Source organism: Anoplopoma fimbria, chromosome 12, assembly GCF_027596085.1.
Source record: "Anoplopoma fimbria isolate UVic2021 breed Golden Eagle Sablefish chromosome 12, Afim_UVic_2022, whole genome shotgun sequence".
Classification (NCBI taxonomy): Eukaryota; Metazoa; Chordata; class Actinopteri; order Perciformes; family Anoplopomatidae; genus Anoplopoma; species Anoplopoma fimbria.
Window position 1 is genome coordinate 2,769,740 of NC_072460.1, and position 18,869 is coordinate 2,788,608.

The following is an 18,869-nucleotide window of genomic DNA, read 5'->3' on the forward strand; positions in this document are numbered from 1 at the left end:
TAGTTCTCTTGACCACATCTGTAATAACTTTGCTTTGTGATGGAAATATGACAGCATCAAATTGGACAGTTTCGGTATGAATAGCTGCAAGTTATTGTTGAGTCTTGTTGTAAAGACAGATTGATTCTTTTATTCGATCAATCAATATAGCATCTGGAATCATGAGGAAACCAGCAAACAGGGATTGGAGCTGTTCTTCAGCATTTAGAGTCCTCTTGCATGTAGAATCTTAAGAAATAAATTTCCTTTTTAGTTGACTTTAAATGCACAAACTTAGCATAAATCATCTCTGTAGACAATAATTTGTGGGATTTATCACTATTAATAATTACAGTTGAAGTCTGGCATAGTGATGTCACCGTATTCCAAGATCTCAATAATTACTGCATCAGAATATTTCCCTTGATATGTTTTCTTTTGGCAGGTTCATTAAACATTCCCAGTTATTCATTTGTAAAACATTTTATTTAGATTTGATGTGTGATTGTATTCACATATTTCCTGAGTTTTAATTGTCACAACAGAAAAGCAGAAACAATAATTTGGAGTTCAATCAAGTGCTGATTAAACCAAGCATGCACCTTGTTACCAAGCCAACCCTAGTCATATTCCTCATATGAATATGAGAAATCACTCAGTATTTTCTATAGTAGTAATGCATATTATTCTGATGGCAAATATTTTTCTTTATTTTTTTTCAGAAAAATCAGACCATTCAGGTGATTATTGGTGTTGCTATCAGGCGGCTGTGGAGGAATGCATTAATGTATACCAAAATTAACTTTTTTTGAATTTTTTTATCACTGGGGGGCACCAAATCTAGACATTTTAGACTTCAATACATAGTAGCTTTAACTTGGGACTCCAAACCTTTATAGACAATTTGTAGGCGGATATATTGAAGTTGAGTGATCAACAAGGTACCTCTATCACGACAAGATGTTGATACATTGTCTAACTAGGAAATATGGGTACGGTGGATATTTGATGGTTCACCCATCCCAAAGACGTTTCACTGGACTGCAGGGTGTTTTTCATAGTGTACTGAAATAAATAAGAAAAAAAGACTGCATGGTAGGTAAAAATCCAATTTCAAACTCTCCAAAACGCATCAACATTGTGTTATTTGGCGTACAAACAGTTTTATAGGCTTTTAATATTGCTGTGTTACAAAACGAGGATCAGGGGATGAGATAGTGTGCAATTGCCTCGGTGGACGAGACCCTGCTAATTACAAAAAGAAAACAGGCAATAACCTCTAATACATGCTACAGAGCCTCCAGCTGATGACAGTTCTGTCTGTATGCAAACATTGTTACGCTTGGGCAATAAAGAAGTGATATCATTATCAAAGCCAGGCTTGTGTCACTGCTAATCAAAAAAGAGATGGGTTCATGTTTGCTTTAGGTGTAGGGATGAGCTTATTTACTGTGTTTCGCTGCTTAGATTTCTTTGGCCAAGTCTTCTAATATTCTCTTCATCTGCAGGAGAAAATATAGAAAGAAATAGGGAGGGAGGGAAGAGACAGCTTTGAATTCGTAAGTAGCCATTTTACCTCGTACACCCAATAACAAATCCACACGAGGACATGGTCTTGCTTCCAAAGTACATATGGACGGGACAAATGCCCAAAGATAAACCAGACAAACTCAAGCAGTATGTGTCATTAAGAAAACATTGAATATTATATTTGTTAGTGTTAGTAATTGTGAATACAGACATAACACGCAAGCACTTATTACCTCTGGCCACGTGATGATCCCGACCAGCCTTCCCCTGTCTGCGACGAACAAGGTCTGAACTCCAACCAGACTCAGGATACTGTGGGCCTGTGAGGACGCAAGGGAAACTGGATTAAAAGCGACTGATTCCTAAAAAAAAATCGCTCACCATTTTGGGAAATGTAATTTTTACTTTAATTCCATTAGCTGATAAGAATAAACCTCCAATACTGAGGCAGTTACTGAGCAACATTATCATTTATTATTTTGGAGTCTGGTCACCAGAGGAATGTAAATCCAATATTCACCGGCTTTTAGCTCGGTTTTTTGGTCTCCACCAACTCCTGAGGGGAATATCTTGCACTGCTAGATGCTATACTTCTAAGTTTTACTAAATTCACTTGCTAGTTGCTAATCTCGTCTGTCCGCTGATTGGTGCTGACCCAACCCGTTCCCACTCCCAGTGTTTCAAATACAGCAGAGTTGTTCAACGTCTCCCTACCTCCTGAACGGTGTTGTGAGGTGATAACAGGACAGAGGTCGGGTAAATGCAGCAGACCTCATCCAGATGTTTCTCCAGAGTCTGAACAGAACAACACAAAATGATTGAACGTGTTGATGTCTTTTCTAACAGATGCAGGCTTTGTATGCAGTAGCATTCAGTAGTATTTGAGAAAGTATGATTCACAGTTGTGCTTGTTTTCCTGAACATGTACTGTTTTTTAAAAGCAGCTCTATTTTTCTATCACTATAATGCTTCAAAATGGATGTCAGGTGTCATAAGATGAGCTTTTACGTCAGCCAGCGGATTGCACAGACACGACCTGCCTATAAAACAGCATCAGGCAGTGCACTTCTCTACCTTCTCCTGGAACCTACAGCTACCTTTGTGCCTCCATCCAGCCTTTTACCTCAGCCGTGCAGTGACGCAGGAACATCAGCAGCTCCGACCGGAGAACAAAGCCCAGTAGAACCTGTGACTCTTCAACAGAAGAAAGGAGAGCAAATCAATTTTCGTTTCAACACTCGTTGCTAGAGTTTAGAGTGCGTGCAGTGCGTGCAGCTCTCTAAACTGTGGGCTGTGACCCCTCTCAAAATTCATCCATGTGATTGCGATTCAGATGGACGGTTTTCTCACACTTGTCGGCTCCTTGTCGTGGGACTTTAACACTGCTGAATTGCTGCTGTTACAATCATTTCTCTCATCATTTTCCTATATTCTTTTCAGGGACTGTTTTTATACAGCATGTATCTGACATTTTCTAAAGGATCCTGATGCCAATATTCCATGTTGCCACTTATATATATTTTTTTTTTTCGTGGGAAAATTCGGACAAAATATGCTTGCCTTGGCAAGAAAAGACTGGGGTAAAATTATATCAAATATAATTTTCTGCGTACCATGTGAGTCCACCACAGGGATTTGTGTGTGAGTGCTGGTGTTGACAGCATGCTGCACCTCCACTGACACAGCTGCTTTCTGAAGCTGCACTGAGTTTGCTCCCAAAACCTGTCCGACTGGTGTAGAGGGAAGCCTGCAAAGAGAGGAATCGTCTCACAGCTGGGTTAAATTAAGATAAAAAATCTGGAGTTTAATGCCTTTTCCAAACCATTCTCAGGTTGTAAAGATTCATGAAATCAATGGTTTGGTTTGATAGTGGTAACAAAAGCGGATCTGAGATGACTTTGCCCAGGTACAAACAGAAGCAAATTACTCCTGTCAACACATTCACAAGGTACACAGGAGACTCTGGGAAAATCATTTTTCAAGTTGTTTTTCAAGTAGCGTCTTCTGTCAGACAATAACATAATCCATGAGCAGTCTGAGTTTGTCAGAGGAATACTTGCAGCCGTCTCAGCCTGAATGCTGTCGACAAAAGGCTGTGGGTGATGACAACTTGATTTCCATCCAAGTATATTTTTAGAGGCTGAAAATCCAGTCTCGAAAAAAAACCCCTCAGTGAGCTACTATTTGCTGTATGGTATGTGCCCATTAAAAGCATACATTCAGATTTCATATGTACCCACTTAAACCATGTAACCAACATCCACAATTAGATTAGTCAATTCTATATATATATCTAATCAGTGCTTTCAAAGGATATTCACTCATAGCAGAATGTGAGGAAAAATGCCTCTGAAAATGCCTTTGAAAAATCATCAGTGACACCTGTAGATTATGAGCCTGGGGTTATGTTGAGAGATAGCGGGGGATGATTTAATTGAAGTGCAGCCTTCAGGACAAAGACCACACCAAAAAACTAAACTGTTGGATCCATGAAGTGTAAATTTGCATTTAATTTACATTTTAATGGATAAAAATAAATTTTTGGCAAATGAATCTCCTGGCAGATGAAGCCTAATGTCCCAAAAAAGTGATTCTCTCACACAGCTTTTTGCATTAGAAATGCTTTGCTTCATCAGATATAAGAAACTGCTTTTTTATTGCAGAAATTTCCAAATACAATTCATATTTTTTCGGTTTTCCTCTGACAGAGCACAAATTGAGGAAAATTGCTATGTGGGTGGTTGATGGAGCTCTTGTTCAGTAGGGGTGACTAAGTCGTTACTTTGCCTGCTATTGAAATTCAGCTTTAAAATCCACCCTCCCACCTGCAGCTATCACAACACATTTCATTCTAGAAAGTTAAACAGTCTTTAGCTTGCTTAGTCTATTGTGAAAAATGTCAGCTAGGCAGTCAAGGGAATAAGATCATTCTCTGCACTTGTGCCTCACACTCAGCTCTCATTCTCGACTCATTGTAACTGCTGACCACGGAGGTGAACATCCCATAACTTTAATCATTCTGACACCTTGTTTCTACCTACCGGGGGCATGCCTTCACCAGAGAGGGCAGGTGTGGTAACCTCTTGGAGATTGAGAGTGCGTCATAGAAAGATGGGCGGTGCCCGGAGCGAGCCAGGGCATTGGCCAGCAGAGTGGCGAGGAGGATTGGTACAGCGTGGCTGAACTGACCCGTTAACTCTAGAGCCAGGAGCGCTGGGGACAAGGTGTGTGTCACAGCCCCGGAGAAGGCTGCTGCACCTACAAGGCAGAAACCACATTAAGATACTACTTAAAGGGTGTCTTTTGACATTGAATCTGTTTCCCATATTTTATGTCTAAGTGACAAATGGGAACAGGTGACAGCCATCAAAAGGGTTGCTATGTTATCGCTGTGGACAAATCCACACTATCAATGTACGTCCATTAAAAGTGCTTGTCTTTGCCACCCCAAATTGAAAATAACCAAGTTTAATTTTAGTATCCTTTAGGGTACTAGTGATGTTGTAAACTATAGTTAGTAATTAGGTTATGTTGATTACTTTCTAAGTATTTTAACATGATAGCATCCTGATATGAAACACTGAATACTTGAACATTTCTGAAATAACTTTACATCAAAATGATCAAATTCGTAAATATTGGTCCAAAATATTAGCTCTTGGCAGATTTACAGTAAGTAGGATAAATCATTCAGAATAAGTGGATGAGAAAGGGATAGAAACACTGCAGATATCATCAACAAAGAGCTATTGATGAATGTTTTCTACCAGCCAGTGCATAGCCCCCAGGATTTATAGAAGCCCACTGCTGGCCTGAAGTCAATCCAGTGGAAGACACATAAGCTACTCCTTCTCCAAGCAACCGGCCCAAAGCTGCCCCTGGAGGACAGAAATAGAAAAAAACACACACAAGAGGAGTTTCTCAATCTTTCAGATTACAGATCAGCTTTTGCATGCTGGTGAGAGGAGGCAGCAAGACACATTTGTCAGACTTCAGGTATTCTGCAAAACGAAAACTCGTCCAGTTGCTTCCCCTTCACTCACCATAGACAAAAACTGGCATGAAGTATCCAGCTGGAAGAGGCAGTGTGCAGGCGAGGACCAACATCCACATCTCAGAACCAACAACAGAGACACAGACTGTCAAATCTCTCCTCAGCCATCTGAACAGCCACAACAGCTATACTGGCATAGCAGATGAGTCACTTGTCAAGCTGTGTGCAGGGAGATGTTTGCACACAATTTTTGCAAAAATAGACAGAATTTTGCCACTTCGCATCTGCGGGTGGCAATGAGGGAAAAATACTATCACAGTAAGCAGATCCCACTGCAGTATAAATAACTTATAGATGCAGAAATGTCCACATTCAATAGCATTTATTTTCCTGCAACAGTAAGTAAGACTTCCATCTGCTTGGAGGGCAAACGAGAATATTAGATATGTGTATTGGTTGATGGGGTTCTTGATCAATACCGTCTACTCTGCCATTACTTGTGTGGCAAGCTGCTGAGCTTTCTGTTAAAAATCACAAAATCCATCCTCCCATCCGTAGTGTTGCTTTGGGTAAGCATCAGATATCAGAAGACATTTAAGCCAGAAAGGGTAGTCTTCATCTTGGTTCTGTGCAAATGTCAATTACTGCATGTTAATTATGCTTCACTGCGACCCCAGGCAATACCAGGAGTGAGTGCTTTGTTGGTTAGCATGCAGGTAGACAGATTTATAAAATCTTCTTGATTGGTTTTCCCATTACTTGTACCTTCATGAGCAGAAAGACAGCCAGAGAAAGGACTGGGCTGCCCGATGAGCTCCACTCCAACAAAGGCTCGGGCCCCAGTTGAACAGAGGCATTGTGGGATTGAGAGCTCCACTGCCTGCTATCCAGCAAGGAGGTAAGGAGCTGCTTCATGGTGAGCTGTGAAAGAGATTTCTGCCATTCAGAGTATTGTGCAAACATGAGAAAAACTACACAAAGGGTGAACAATGAAGGACAAGGCTGCCGTTATTCTATTCTTTTTCTTACTTTTAAAGAAAATACATTTTTATTTAACAATCCATCTCTCAATACTGTATGACTTCCCTACCCTGTCCGTGGCACCAAATCCCATTTGATTATTTATGGTTTTCAGCTAAAGTCAGGAGAAATTTTTTTTTGGGGGACTATTTTCAGCCGTTTGTTGTTGTAGTGAGTGTCAAAGGGTGTATGAAGGATTGGCTCAATATATACTTACAGTGTTCATGCTGATGATAAAACAAGCCAACAACTGAGTAATAAAGCGTTGGTGTTATTCATGTTATTTGTTATCAATAAGAAAAATATATAATACCTCCAGCTTTATTCTTTACATTTTTGATAATGCTTTTTGATAAATCTTTATCTACAATAGTAATGTGATCGGTTGAGAAATACACAACAATTCCAATATATAGCATGGCTCCATGTCATCAATTATGATGACACACACACAAAAAGAACTGTGCCTTTAATTGTGTTCATATCTACCTGAGAAGCCATATATTGACCAGCAGAGGGAGGAAATGTCAGAGATGCCAGGAGGAAGGCCACCGTGCCTGAGTATAGACCCTTCCTGCAGAGATGTATTCACATATACAGGCACCATTGTTATAATGTGCTTTCATTTGGGTGATTCCTATGGAAATGTTATTGCGTTTCAATGGGTTGACCGCTCTCTGTGACTTTATCGGAATAAACATCAGCACTGAACCAGCTCTGGTGCTTTTCAGATCGATGCTTTCAAAGGTTTACAATGTTTTACACTACTTAGATCTGGAGTATAGATGAAATCACTAGGGGTTTTTAAAACCATTTAATTGTTGCTTGAAAGACCCTGCACCAACATTTATCATCAATTATAAAGTCGTTAGATGCATAACATCTGTTTGGTAAAATAGATTCAGGTGCAAACAGAGAATAACCTGTAATAAAGTATATAAACGCACCAGGTTTCTGCAACATTAGCTCATCAACATGCTTGATCTGATACTCCACCCAAGATATATCTTATGAGTCTGTCTTACACGGCGGATGACTCATCACTGAATCACTATCTGGCTTTTTACATCCCAAAGAGCTCTCACTCTGTCGTCAGCATTTTGATGAAGATCGGATTTGTTTTGGTGAAGTGCAGGATCCACCGATGGCAGAAGAGGTAGCAGCAGCTCACAGCTCCACACAGCAGCCTGTTTGCAGACAGAAAGCCCAGTCAGCCCACAGTGGGAGACAGGAAGCTTATTTTAACCTCAGGATCAGTAAACTATCGGAAGGCCTTATTGTTAGGGAAGTGATGATGATGAAGAGGCCAGGAAATAATTGAGAATGAGAAAAAAGGTCTGAATGCTGATTAGAATAGTAGGAAAGCAGAAAATGGTCAAAGACTTTAATTTTGACTGATATGAATATGAAAACCAAATGTCAGTTTTTATTTGTGAGTCTTAGACAAATAGAGGACTAGTTTAACTATGCAGATGATGTCAAAAAATAAACTCACCCCAGGAAGGCAAACAGAAGAATCTCCAGTGGGTAGAAAGGTAAAGCAGAGGGGAAATTAGTTTTGAACAACGCCTGAGGAGTCACTGTGGACACAAAACAAATTGAAGTCATCCCTCCTACTTCTCCCACAGCCTCTCAAAATCTAATCGGCCCTGGCTTCATTGCATTAAGATTTTATTAAAATTCGCCGTCCGTCAGCTGAAATGTTTCTGCAAATTTTGACAAAGCTGATTCTCCCAGCTTTGTCAAATTAGCACGTAATTAGATGGCTGTCAACATTGCTGACACGCAAAAATGAACAAAGCATTACATTTACTTTTAAATAAGTATGTCAGTCGGCCTTCAAATGGGACATTGTTTCATGGGAGAAAAATAGTTAAAGGACAAGTGCGTAGGATTTAGTGGCATTTGGTGGGGAGGTTGCAGATTGTAAACGACTAAATACTCCTCCGCTCACCCCTCCCTTTCCACACACTTAGGAGAACTATGGAGGCCTTTAGGTAACTCACTAGAGTCCGTGTTTGGTTTGTCCATTCTTGGCTACTGTAGATACATGGTAGTGTAACATGGCAGACTCCGTGGAAGAGTACCTGCTCCCTAGATAAAAACTAATACTTTTAAGGTAACAAAATCACAGCGATTCTAAGTTTCAGGTGATTATGTATTATCTTATCCTACACACTGGACCTTAAACCAAACTCAATTTTAAAATGTTGCATTTTAATATGAACACGCTTATTTAAAAACATATACACACTAAAACATAACTTTAGCACTTTTACAAATTGTATGGGTTGATTTCAGTATATGGACATAGAAAATTACAGCCATGTGTGTAATTGTTGAACATTTTATACAAAACCATGGGCCTTCATTTCCTGCTGTAGCAGCTCCTGCTCATGTGTAAGCGCTTTTTAAAAGAATCAGGGCCTCCATTACCTCCATCTCCACTCCACACTGAGAAGAGGCGGAACGTCAACGCCCCACAGGCGGCCGAGAAGAAACATGGGCAGTAATGCCTCAGGGCAAAGTGAGAACACATCACCTCCACGCTGAACAACACACCTACAGGAGCAGAAGAGTGTGAGGAAGCATTCATTATTATCAGCTAAATGAGCAGAAGTCAAAAAAGCCTGCATGTGTGTCAAAAATCATGCAAAAGGGAAATGTAAAAATATGCATTCAAAGTGTTCATCTCTAAAGTTTTGGGTTGCTTATCATATTGACATTTTGAATTCATCTTACAGTGTGAGCAGACATGGAGCTTGAAGCTGAGGTGCTGAACCCTGACGAGGTTACGAAATAAACACTGAGCTGAGCGAATCAAAGCATTAAGAGGAGATGTGATCAAAGGAGGAAGAGGTGAGAGAAAATGCTGAACACATAGACATTATGATGAGGATAAAAGGGAAATACCTGAAGCTAACAAGTGGTAAATCTTAGGGGGAACTGCATTAGACAGAAAAGTGTGATAAGGACAGATAAAGCGTGAGCAGATACTTCATGAATCCTGATGCTGAACCCGGACCGGCTCCCTCACCACTGATGGGAGCTCCGAAGCAGCTGGCTACGCCGACTGCAGCAGATACAACCAGCATTTCTCCAGCAGCTTCTTCCTAAAAGAGAAATACACATAACTTTTCTATCTCTTTTCAGACTTTAATATCCTCCAGAAAGTAACAATAACATTCATTATGATTTTAATTAAAATTGTTCCACACCTGGGGAAAATTCTAAATTTCCGAAATGAATTTAACTAAATTAATTTGATTATTTCTTTCTTAAAGATATAGAACAATAATATTTAACTTGATTTTCACAATGACATTTAATTATATCCTTACAAGCTATGCCTTCCTCGACCTATTGTGAAAAATAGGCCATGGTGTGTGCAGCATGCAGATTCTGCAATGTTTTTGATAACTCTTGTTTGGTTCAGCACCCATCGAAGAGTTTTCAATGGTGCGTAACTCTCTTCTACAAAATGGTCTTGACTCAAGGTGTAATTACTGGCTTTTCAACAGAATGTCATGGTCTTCCTCAGCAGATGGAGACTGTTAGATTAGTGAAAAGACCTTCAGTCAAGATGATTTGGTCAAACAAATTTCAAGCTTAAGAGTGAATTTTCCACACTCAGTGTTAGCTTTCATTTAGAGTCGTGCTGTATGGAAACATGTTGAATTTGAGTCCAATGTTCACTCTCCTTTTTGCTCTGTTTTGGTTTCCACCAGGTAAAGTGGGTAAACCCATTACTTTATTCTTTTCTAAGGCCTACCTTGTTATTGGCTTGTACAAGAGTGCAGAGGTTACTCAGGTAGGCTCCCACCATGGTGGAAAGATGCACAAACGGACCCTGATGTTAAGAGACAAATAAAGAGAGCTGTGTTCATAACTCATAACATACAGTTTTAAAGAATAGCTGGATGCTTTGTATGGCAAACAGGTACACTGAGACGCCTCTCACCACTTTGCCCAGGAAAATAGTGCTGCCGGCTGCCAGTGTACAGATAAGGCCCAGGAACTTGGTAAACATATTAGTGAGAGACAAGTAATGAGGCATTTCAATGCCGGCCAGCATGGTCCTCACCTCTGGTATCCCCGAGCCTGTGGAGAAATGAAGTGACAGGTCAATATTTTTGAAAGACTCAGACGTACTAAAGCAATCAAGCAGTTTTAATAAAGCTATTCCCAGTGAATGCGCAGGAATGATTGCAGAATATTTAAACAGTGTGAGAGGGTGGCAAGGACGTTCAACACCAAAAACAAATGAAGCACAATTTAGTTTTTGATACGTAATGTTATGTTGTCATGTTTTTAGTATTGAAGTTGCTTCTTTTGGGAACTTTGTCACATAAATCAAGCACATTTGCCCATTTCTGGTTGGTTTAAATTATTAAAAGTTCTCCTTGGCAAGAAGATAGCAATGTGCTCATACTGTTAGGGGCAGAAGCCATGAAACATGAACATGTAGCCGATTGGGGCAGGAGTGTCCTGTGACCAGGCAGAAAAAGTGGACACATGCTGAGGTTGTCTCTTAAAGGTCGATCTTTGCTTTTCTACTTCATTCATATTAAATCGCACAGACTCCTCCCCTGCACTGCGTACTTAAAAACAAGCATAGAGATACCTTCTTACTGAAAATACATCATGCTTTAAAGATTTTTTTTGAGACAGATAAAATCATAGTTGACTTTTCGTCTTGTACGTTCGCTTTACCCCTCAAGAAGATAATATCACACATGACTTTTTCTCAATGCCATTTGCTTCATGTTTCCTTTTTCAAGTACACCCTTTGAGGATACTGTATCATGTGCTATAAGCCTTATGTGGTGGGGGATGCTCAGCACATAAGAGAGTGAATATAATATAATGTGTTGTGTTGGGGAACGCAGCCCCAGGCCGGACTCTTCCCACAACCATTTCCCTAATTAGGGCCAGATTATATAAGGCACCTAATGGCCTGTGCCACAGAGGTGGTGAATAGGGTCACGTTATCAAAATGTATCATTTTAGTATGCAGCATTGTGATCCCTGTTAATCCCTGTTTTCCCTTTGTAGGTTCCCTCGCTGCCGTTTTGCTTCTGCAGTTTCAATTTAGCTCATTGTTTTGTTTGAGTATCATTCTTTTGCTTGTATTGTCAAACCAACTGGGTTGTTTTTGATTATTTTTCTGTAAATTCCCCTTCTTTCAATGTAGCATAGTTGCATTGTTGGGGGGTTAGGCCCCCGTTCCCTTTGCATCCAAGTAAAATCACTCAAACACAAATTGCACTATTTTAGCTGCGGACTAAGCAGTAGCACCCCTGGGCACTCCTCAGTGTAATCTGCTGCTCCACAAGTGGCCTCAGCATGCTTTTGCCTAGTGACAAAAATAATCAAAAACAACCCAGTTGGTAATGGTTGCCATAAAGTTTTAGATTTTGAATTCTGGCTTCTTTTTAGCTTAAATTAAAATGGAACTATTTTTATTCCCTTAATTGGTTTCAGTAATTTTCATTTGGTTATTAATATCCTTTTTCTCCCCAGTATCTCCAGTCCCTGCTTATCTGATTATTCCAATAAAACAATTGGTCCATTGTGAAAACATGTCTGTCCTGTGTTAGTACCGCATCTGTGTGCCTAATCAATTTTCCAAACAATAAAATTCTTGTGACTGTATTTCTGTGTTGATGAAAACACATACCCTGATTTTTCATCTGTTCTACTATAAATGGGATCGTTATTTACTAAATCAACATGTTGATTGAAGAAGACTTGAAACTAGGGCTTGAGACATAAACACACATGTGTTTACTGAGGTAATAAATCAAGTGGGAAGTAGGGGTATTTTCATAGACTCTTACAAAATCACTCGTCTTTATGCAACCGCAGGATTTGACACTACTGGCTGTTAAAAAGAATGCAAGTTTAGCATTGGCTCCTCTCAATAGAACAGGTTGTAGCCTGGCCTTTCCCCGTTCTGCACTTTTGGTCGGTGCATTATAATAAATGCCAGCTAATCTGACCTTTGTTCAGGTTTCAGCCTCTATATATACATTCTACTAAAATGAAATATGTATACAAAATATCATTAAAATGAAGGACAAAAAAGTGGAATCAATTTTTTCGCTTATATTGTTGCCATATATCCTCTTTCCATTTAGGCTAGCCAGTTAACATTTGTTACTGCTTGTATGGGTGCAAGGAAACTACTGAGTCTACATTTAGCATCACTAGCTCTCATCTGTGGGAAGTGAAAAAATCGAACACATCATCAGTTAGTTAGCAAGTACTAAGTAAAAGTAGCATTAATTTGGAGTAGCTTTTGCATCCGCCTGAAAAAAGGTGACTCCAATATTCACTTTTTGTGCTTCTTTGGTCTCCACCAACTCCCAAAGGAATTGCCTAGTTGCAATTCCTTTAAATCTAAACTGTTGCTGGACAGACCTGTGGAGAAGGGACAGATGTTGTGGGAGAACGATGATGCGACAGCACAGAGGCATGCTGGGTAAAGAGTCCAGCAGAAGAACTGCAGCAGGCTGTGGCCCTCCAGCTTCACATAAAGCCACTGGTGTGCTACATGTGGAGTGAAAGAGAAACATTAATGTTCTGTCATTTGCTCATTCAGATTGTGTGTTGTACATCAGTGCGTCTACCTCGCAGCAGCTTTGTCACACTGAAGTCCATCAGGAAGCTGAGGATGGCCGTCAGAATGCCCAGAGCAGCAAAGCCGTACCACTCCATCCCACACAATGATCCCAGACAACACCTCAGCTTCAGCAGCCCCGCTAAGGACACAACATGTGGGTTAGCCCTAAAGTTTCATTTGGGTCTTGTGAGGCTAGAAATATGCATTAAAGTGAAATACAATTTTTGGAGATGTTGCCCAAGACACATTTTAATGAATAGGGTGAAACTTCCGCATTTGATTTCTTGATATATCATGAAACTTACAAGTTTTTGAAACTGTGTTTAAATATGCAAATAAAGTGTTAAGTAACAATGTGTTCATTTGCATAAATATCTAGAACAGATATCTTTATAAATGCTTTAATTTTTTTCTTTCTTTTTTACATTAAAGTCAAAGGTTTTTGCACAGGGAATTTTGGATATATTTTATATTACATTAATCAGAAAATAGTATGTAAATGGCCATAAAAGATAAATGTTAGCCACGTTTTAGGGCTCAAATGTTTCATAAATTAGGCTACGGATGACGAACAAAACTCAGTATAAACTTTCAGAATACAGATAAGATTGAAATTGGGGAGTTCTGTGTATTTATGTGCTACTGAAGTGACAATTTCAGCCTCGGAATATGAGAAATAACTAATCAGGGTTCTTTAAAGGTTATTGTTTGCTATGATTAGTCTATTGGAAAAGGCTATAAATATGACCTTAAAGGTTCTCCAATGGGAACAAGGTCAAAGGCAAATGGCAACAGGATACAGAAAACAACACACACCCTCTAGTTAAAATGACTGCATTAACATCACTATGTAAAGAAATCTAGTAACACATATGAAATGGAGAATGCAACAGATCACTTATGTATGAATGGATAATTAATATTAATGAAATAGAAAGCTCTCAGTATTAAGGAAAACAGTCACTATCTGTCTGCCAGTAACTCCTAATTTTAAAAGCATTACATATCACATCCTTAATGTCTTCTAACACAGTACGTTGTCCGTCAACTCAATCTATGACTTCTGAGATGAAGCTCAAAGCTCAAATTCATGTCTCAGATGGGCGTCATGAAACAGCTACTCTCTGATGTATTGATCGGGTCGGTATTGATCACATTCTAGTGATTTTCCACTTCAGTCTGACCTTTGACAGTTGCACGGGACCGTCGGCATGGTTTCCATGGATCAGCGAGGAGCAGAATCTTATTATAGGATGTGTCTGATTGATTTCCTTGCTCCCAGTCGTCGTTCTCTCCGACGGTTTCACCCCCAGCAGGCTCCTCCGGGCTCTTCATTTTGTCTTGAAGTGTTGCCGTTATTGTGTGATTACAGTCTCAATCAAACACTGAGGCTCAATGACGGTAGAAAAAATATAAATGCACGGCTAAACTTAATGCTGCTACTGCAAAACACAAATAGAAGACAGGTAGACTTACCCGCTAGTTGCACTGGAAGTGTTGGTACTCTGACCTCTGTCAAAGCACCAGCATAGAAGTGATGGAGCAGTCATGGTTGAAAGGGTAGCTAATATTAACTCTTTGGTGGAACAAGTGCCCTTCATCCGTCTTGATTATAGAGGAGCAGTGAGAGAGACATTTTCACGCTTTTGAGCTTGTTAATCAACCATACTGCAGAAATTAATTATATCTCATGTCTGTTCCAGTGTAGCATAATCCCTTAAATGTAAAAAAGAACTGGTACTACTGGTGATTATTAGTATATATACACCTGTTTGATCTATAGATATTGTCAAACTTGCTTAATAATATACCGGTCTTACAATCATTTTCTACGAGCAGAGATTACAGGATTCTTTGTAGAAAGATATCACAAAAGGAAGGTTATCGTATATATAAAGGGCAGGAAATAATTGAAATAGATGAGAAACCGAGTCAGTTGAAGATTTATAGCTACAGATGATATTGCTATGACTTTTGATTGGCTTCAAAGAGTCGTTTGAAAATCCCTGAGGGACCAGAAAGACATTCGACATGAAATGATAATCATGAATCCTGTAATTATCTGATACTTGGTAAGAAGTCAAGGGTTTGTTAATTCCATCAGACTTCTCAAGGTCAAGGCAATCATTGTTCAGATCTTGAAACACACAGGCAGACGCACGCATACACACACACACACACACACACACACACACACACACACACACACACACACACACACACACACACACACACACACACACACACACACACACACACGCACACACGCACACACAGACTTTAAATTAGCCTTTAGTTAATGTTTACTTCCCTCAGTTCCACCTTCTCATTCGGCTTTCAATAAGCACTCGTATTATTACAGAGATTTGCATGCTGTGAGCGTCAGCCACTATATTCATTATGGAAATGTACAGACTGCTTTTGTCAACATAAAAACTTGTTTCCATGGGAACAGCACACCTAGGCAACCAGAGAGCCAGACAGGAGTTTATTCTAACTCTTGATAAATAATCATTGTTGACAACCTGAGAAGTCCCCCTCGGGCATTGTAAGAAAAGGCAAAACAAATTATGTAACACAGATTCTAAAGCCCAACACTGACTCTTTACGAGAGAATATTGCTTTTTCAAAATGAAAACATATGAAATACAAAACTCCATTTGTGATCAGATGAGATTTTGTTGTTTTGTTCTCAGAATATTTCATTACACTTTTATTTTATTATTTACAATATTGATTTGCCATTCAGAACAACTTGAGTGGTAATTCAACTAAACCCAGTGGGTCATGACACAGCATGTTGGCTGAACCTGCTGCTGTTGTATATCCTCTCCTTTCTTTGTACATTTAGTATTGTAATATATATACAAGCAACAGCAATTGAAGAAGTAGGAAATGATTGTCTGTTTTGATATAGACATTTTTTGTTTTCAAAATGTATTCTTTAATCAGGAAACATGTGCATTGTGTTGGTGTGTCATTTTATGCATGTCTTAAAGCTGCTTTAATCAGCATTTTTTTATATTCATGTCAACAATGGGTAAAATGATTATAACATCAAACACTGCCCCCAAGTGACCAAAAATGAATTGATGTAGCTTTTTTTCCCCCACACGATGGAAGAATGTCCAGAATGATTGGAAACTTGATATGATAATATAATCTTGGTCAATTTCAGATGATACAAAAAAAAGAAGATAAAATCAGAAATTCATTGTATAATTGCTTGATTGGTCTGTTATTTGATTAACATAGAGCAGTTACATATTTTCTTTACAAAAAGTAGAACAGATGAAATGTAAATATTTGTATTAAATATTATTTTAACAAAAAATTCATTGACTTGTATTTTACTCAGTCCAATAAATAGGCTTTTCAGGAGAAGTGCAGCTTTTTATGAAAGATCATTTCTTTATGCGGTGAAGCCAGTGAATGGAGCTCCCATTCTTCGAAGCTTCTTATTCATGACTACTTTATCATTTGCTCACAAAGCTGACCATAGTACTTCATAAAATGAATCAGCTGCAGTAAGATGACCTTCCCGTTCAGCCACTGTGTGTCTTTCACTGTGGGACTTGTCCCTCTGCCTGCAACATTATGTAACAAGCAGCAGCTGAGACAGACAAGACCTAAACACAGGTGTGTGTGTGCGCGTGCATGTGCGGGCGTGACTGTGTGTCCGTGTGCGCTCATTCTATGTGGTCAGATAGGAATGAGAACACAAGCCCACACATATAGAGGTGACTCAAAGTCACAGTTGAGACAAAGTTGATTGCTGGCAGCTAGATCAGATTGACTCTTATTTTATTCTTGTTTGTCATTTTCATAATTCCTGTGCTCCTGTCCAGCTCTCTGAAGTTATGATTAGCAATATTTTATCTTATTTATATATTTGTGATTCTTTATCTTATTGAGGACACGTGTGTGAGGATATAACCCATCAGCATCATCTCTTCATTTAATTGCATTTAACTGTACCGACTAGGGTTCATAGGTTTTAAACTCCTTCCCTCAGAATAAACAACAGGCAGAACAGCATTTTGATTCTTTCCTTTTTGATAGAGTTGGGTTGAGGGTTTGATTCTGATGGAATGAAGCTGCCTTTTTTATTTTATTTTTTGTGATGCGACCAGTTTTAACCAAAAAAAGCAAACCATAATTTGTGCATCAGAAATGTTTTATACTATCATTATTATTATTTCTTCTTATTAAGCATCTCTTGACCCCTCAAACTTATCTGGTGACCCGTCTGTGGGTCCCAACCCCAAGCATGGGAACCAATGATTTGGGTAAATTACTCATGTTTCCATGCTGAGATCAGTTTGACCTTTCTTATGATAAAAACATGATTAAGAAAATGATATGACCAACATCATTAACATTATTAACATATTCCAAAGGCTCCCACTAGCTTTTTTTCTCAACAATATTCCTGCTGTTACTATGGAGGGGAGGAGGCTCTGTGTGCTCCCTGACAGGGAAACTGTGAGTTGCTGGTCTGGATTTAGACCTTCAGCAGAGGGCTCTGAGCTCTATACCGATAAGACTGGAAGCACATATCACAGTGTGGTGTCATTAGTAATGCTGGGTAACCTTTCAAACATGGCTTCAAAACAAAAGAGAGCAACCTTTTGTGTATTTTATTTCAGCAGCGGACTGCCTTTGAACTTGACTGTTCTTGCAGACACCTGATGTTCTGCATTGCGTCTGTAGTGTGTCGGTCAATAAATGATTGTTGTCAATACATACCGTCTGTAAATCCAAGGCAGCCCCCCCCCCTCTTGACTGAAAAGACAAAGCAGAAGTCGAATCCGTTATGTCGATGAGCCCATAAATGGATTTTAATGGATTAGCTGTCAGAAGCACCGACGAGAGGGGAGAGCAGAGCAGTGAGTGTTTTCTAATCACGATGGCCTGTGCAGATATTAATAGCCACAAAGCAATGTCACCACTAAGTCCCCTGCTCCCGCGGACGGCTTTGTTTTCACGCATTCTTTCCATCTTTGTTTTGCTCTCAACTTATCCTCTGAAAAGACCAGGATCCTATTTTCCCATCGTGAGAACACAACCTTTCCCACTGAGTCATTTGTTGGGTGCTCAGAGGTTTATCATATGAGAGATTAGATCAAATAACAGATGAGAATAATCTCTCTAATGAGATGTAACTATTGGATGAAATGTCATTTAATGGCAGAACTGTGTGAGGAACCATTTTTAGAACAAATTCATGGCACTAAAGGAGAACAGACTGATGACGCAAGAGAGGAGAGAAAAGTTATTTCAGGGGCGATGTGTCTGAAAATTCTGACAACTGTTGCCCCCCCCCCAGCCATCAGCCCCTGCTCTTTCTCTACCTCTCCCTATCACACTCCCTCTCTTGCCTGCCCTTAACCTCAAAGCCTTCAATGCCCAGAACTGTTCCAACGACAGACCCCTCTCTCCATCCATGATAAATATAGAACACTATTACCCTTTCCCAATGAGCTGTGACACACGTGCCCACCGCCCATGAGCTTGTGGGCCCGTACAGTATATAAGGGCTGAGGGTGGGTGGCTGCTGGAGAGTGAGCAAATACACAATTTTACCAAATACAAACAAGAAGTTTATACAAATAGAAAGAAAGAGAAAGAACGAAGCGGAACAGCTGTGTGTTTTGGTTCTTATATTTAACCCTCTGGAAGACTCCCAGGAAACCAGAAGAAGAATCATCTCTCTCCGCC

At 39.6% G+C, this 18,869-nt stretch overlaps 1 protein-coding gene across 1 annotated transcript; it reads right to left on the minus strand.

Annotated features, from left to right (window-relative positions):
• Window positions 1-1,442: 1,442 nt before the first annotated feature.
• clcnk (chloride channel K) lies at window positions 1,443-14,483 on the minus strand. Its single transcript, XM_054608610.1, has 19 exons — window positions 14,333-14,483; window positions 13,156-13,287; window positions 12,947-13,075; window positions 10,485-10,624; window positions 10,296-10,373; window positions 9,561-9,636; window positions 8,960-9,085; window positions 8,019-8,103; window positions 7,609-7,710; window positions 7,013-7,097; window positions 6,269-6,424; window positions 5,553-5,622; window positions 5,277-5,387; window positions 4,551-4,767; window positions 3,123-3,256; window positions 2,633-2,703; window positions 2,224-2,304; window positions 1,743-1,829; window positions 1,443-1,481 (listed from the first exon to the last, which is right to left on the minus strand). Exons 1-19 carry the CDS (start codon window positions 14,481-14,483, stop codon window positions 1,443-1,445), a joined length of 2,070 nt encoding a protein of 689 aa, XP_054464585.1.
• Between the last annotated feature and the right edge of the window lie 4,386 nt (window positions 14,484-18,869).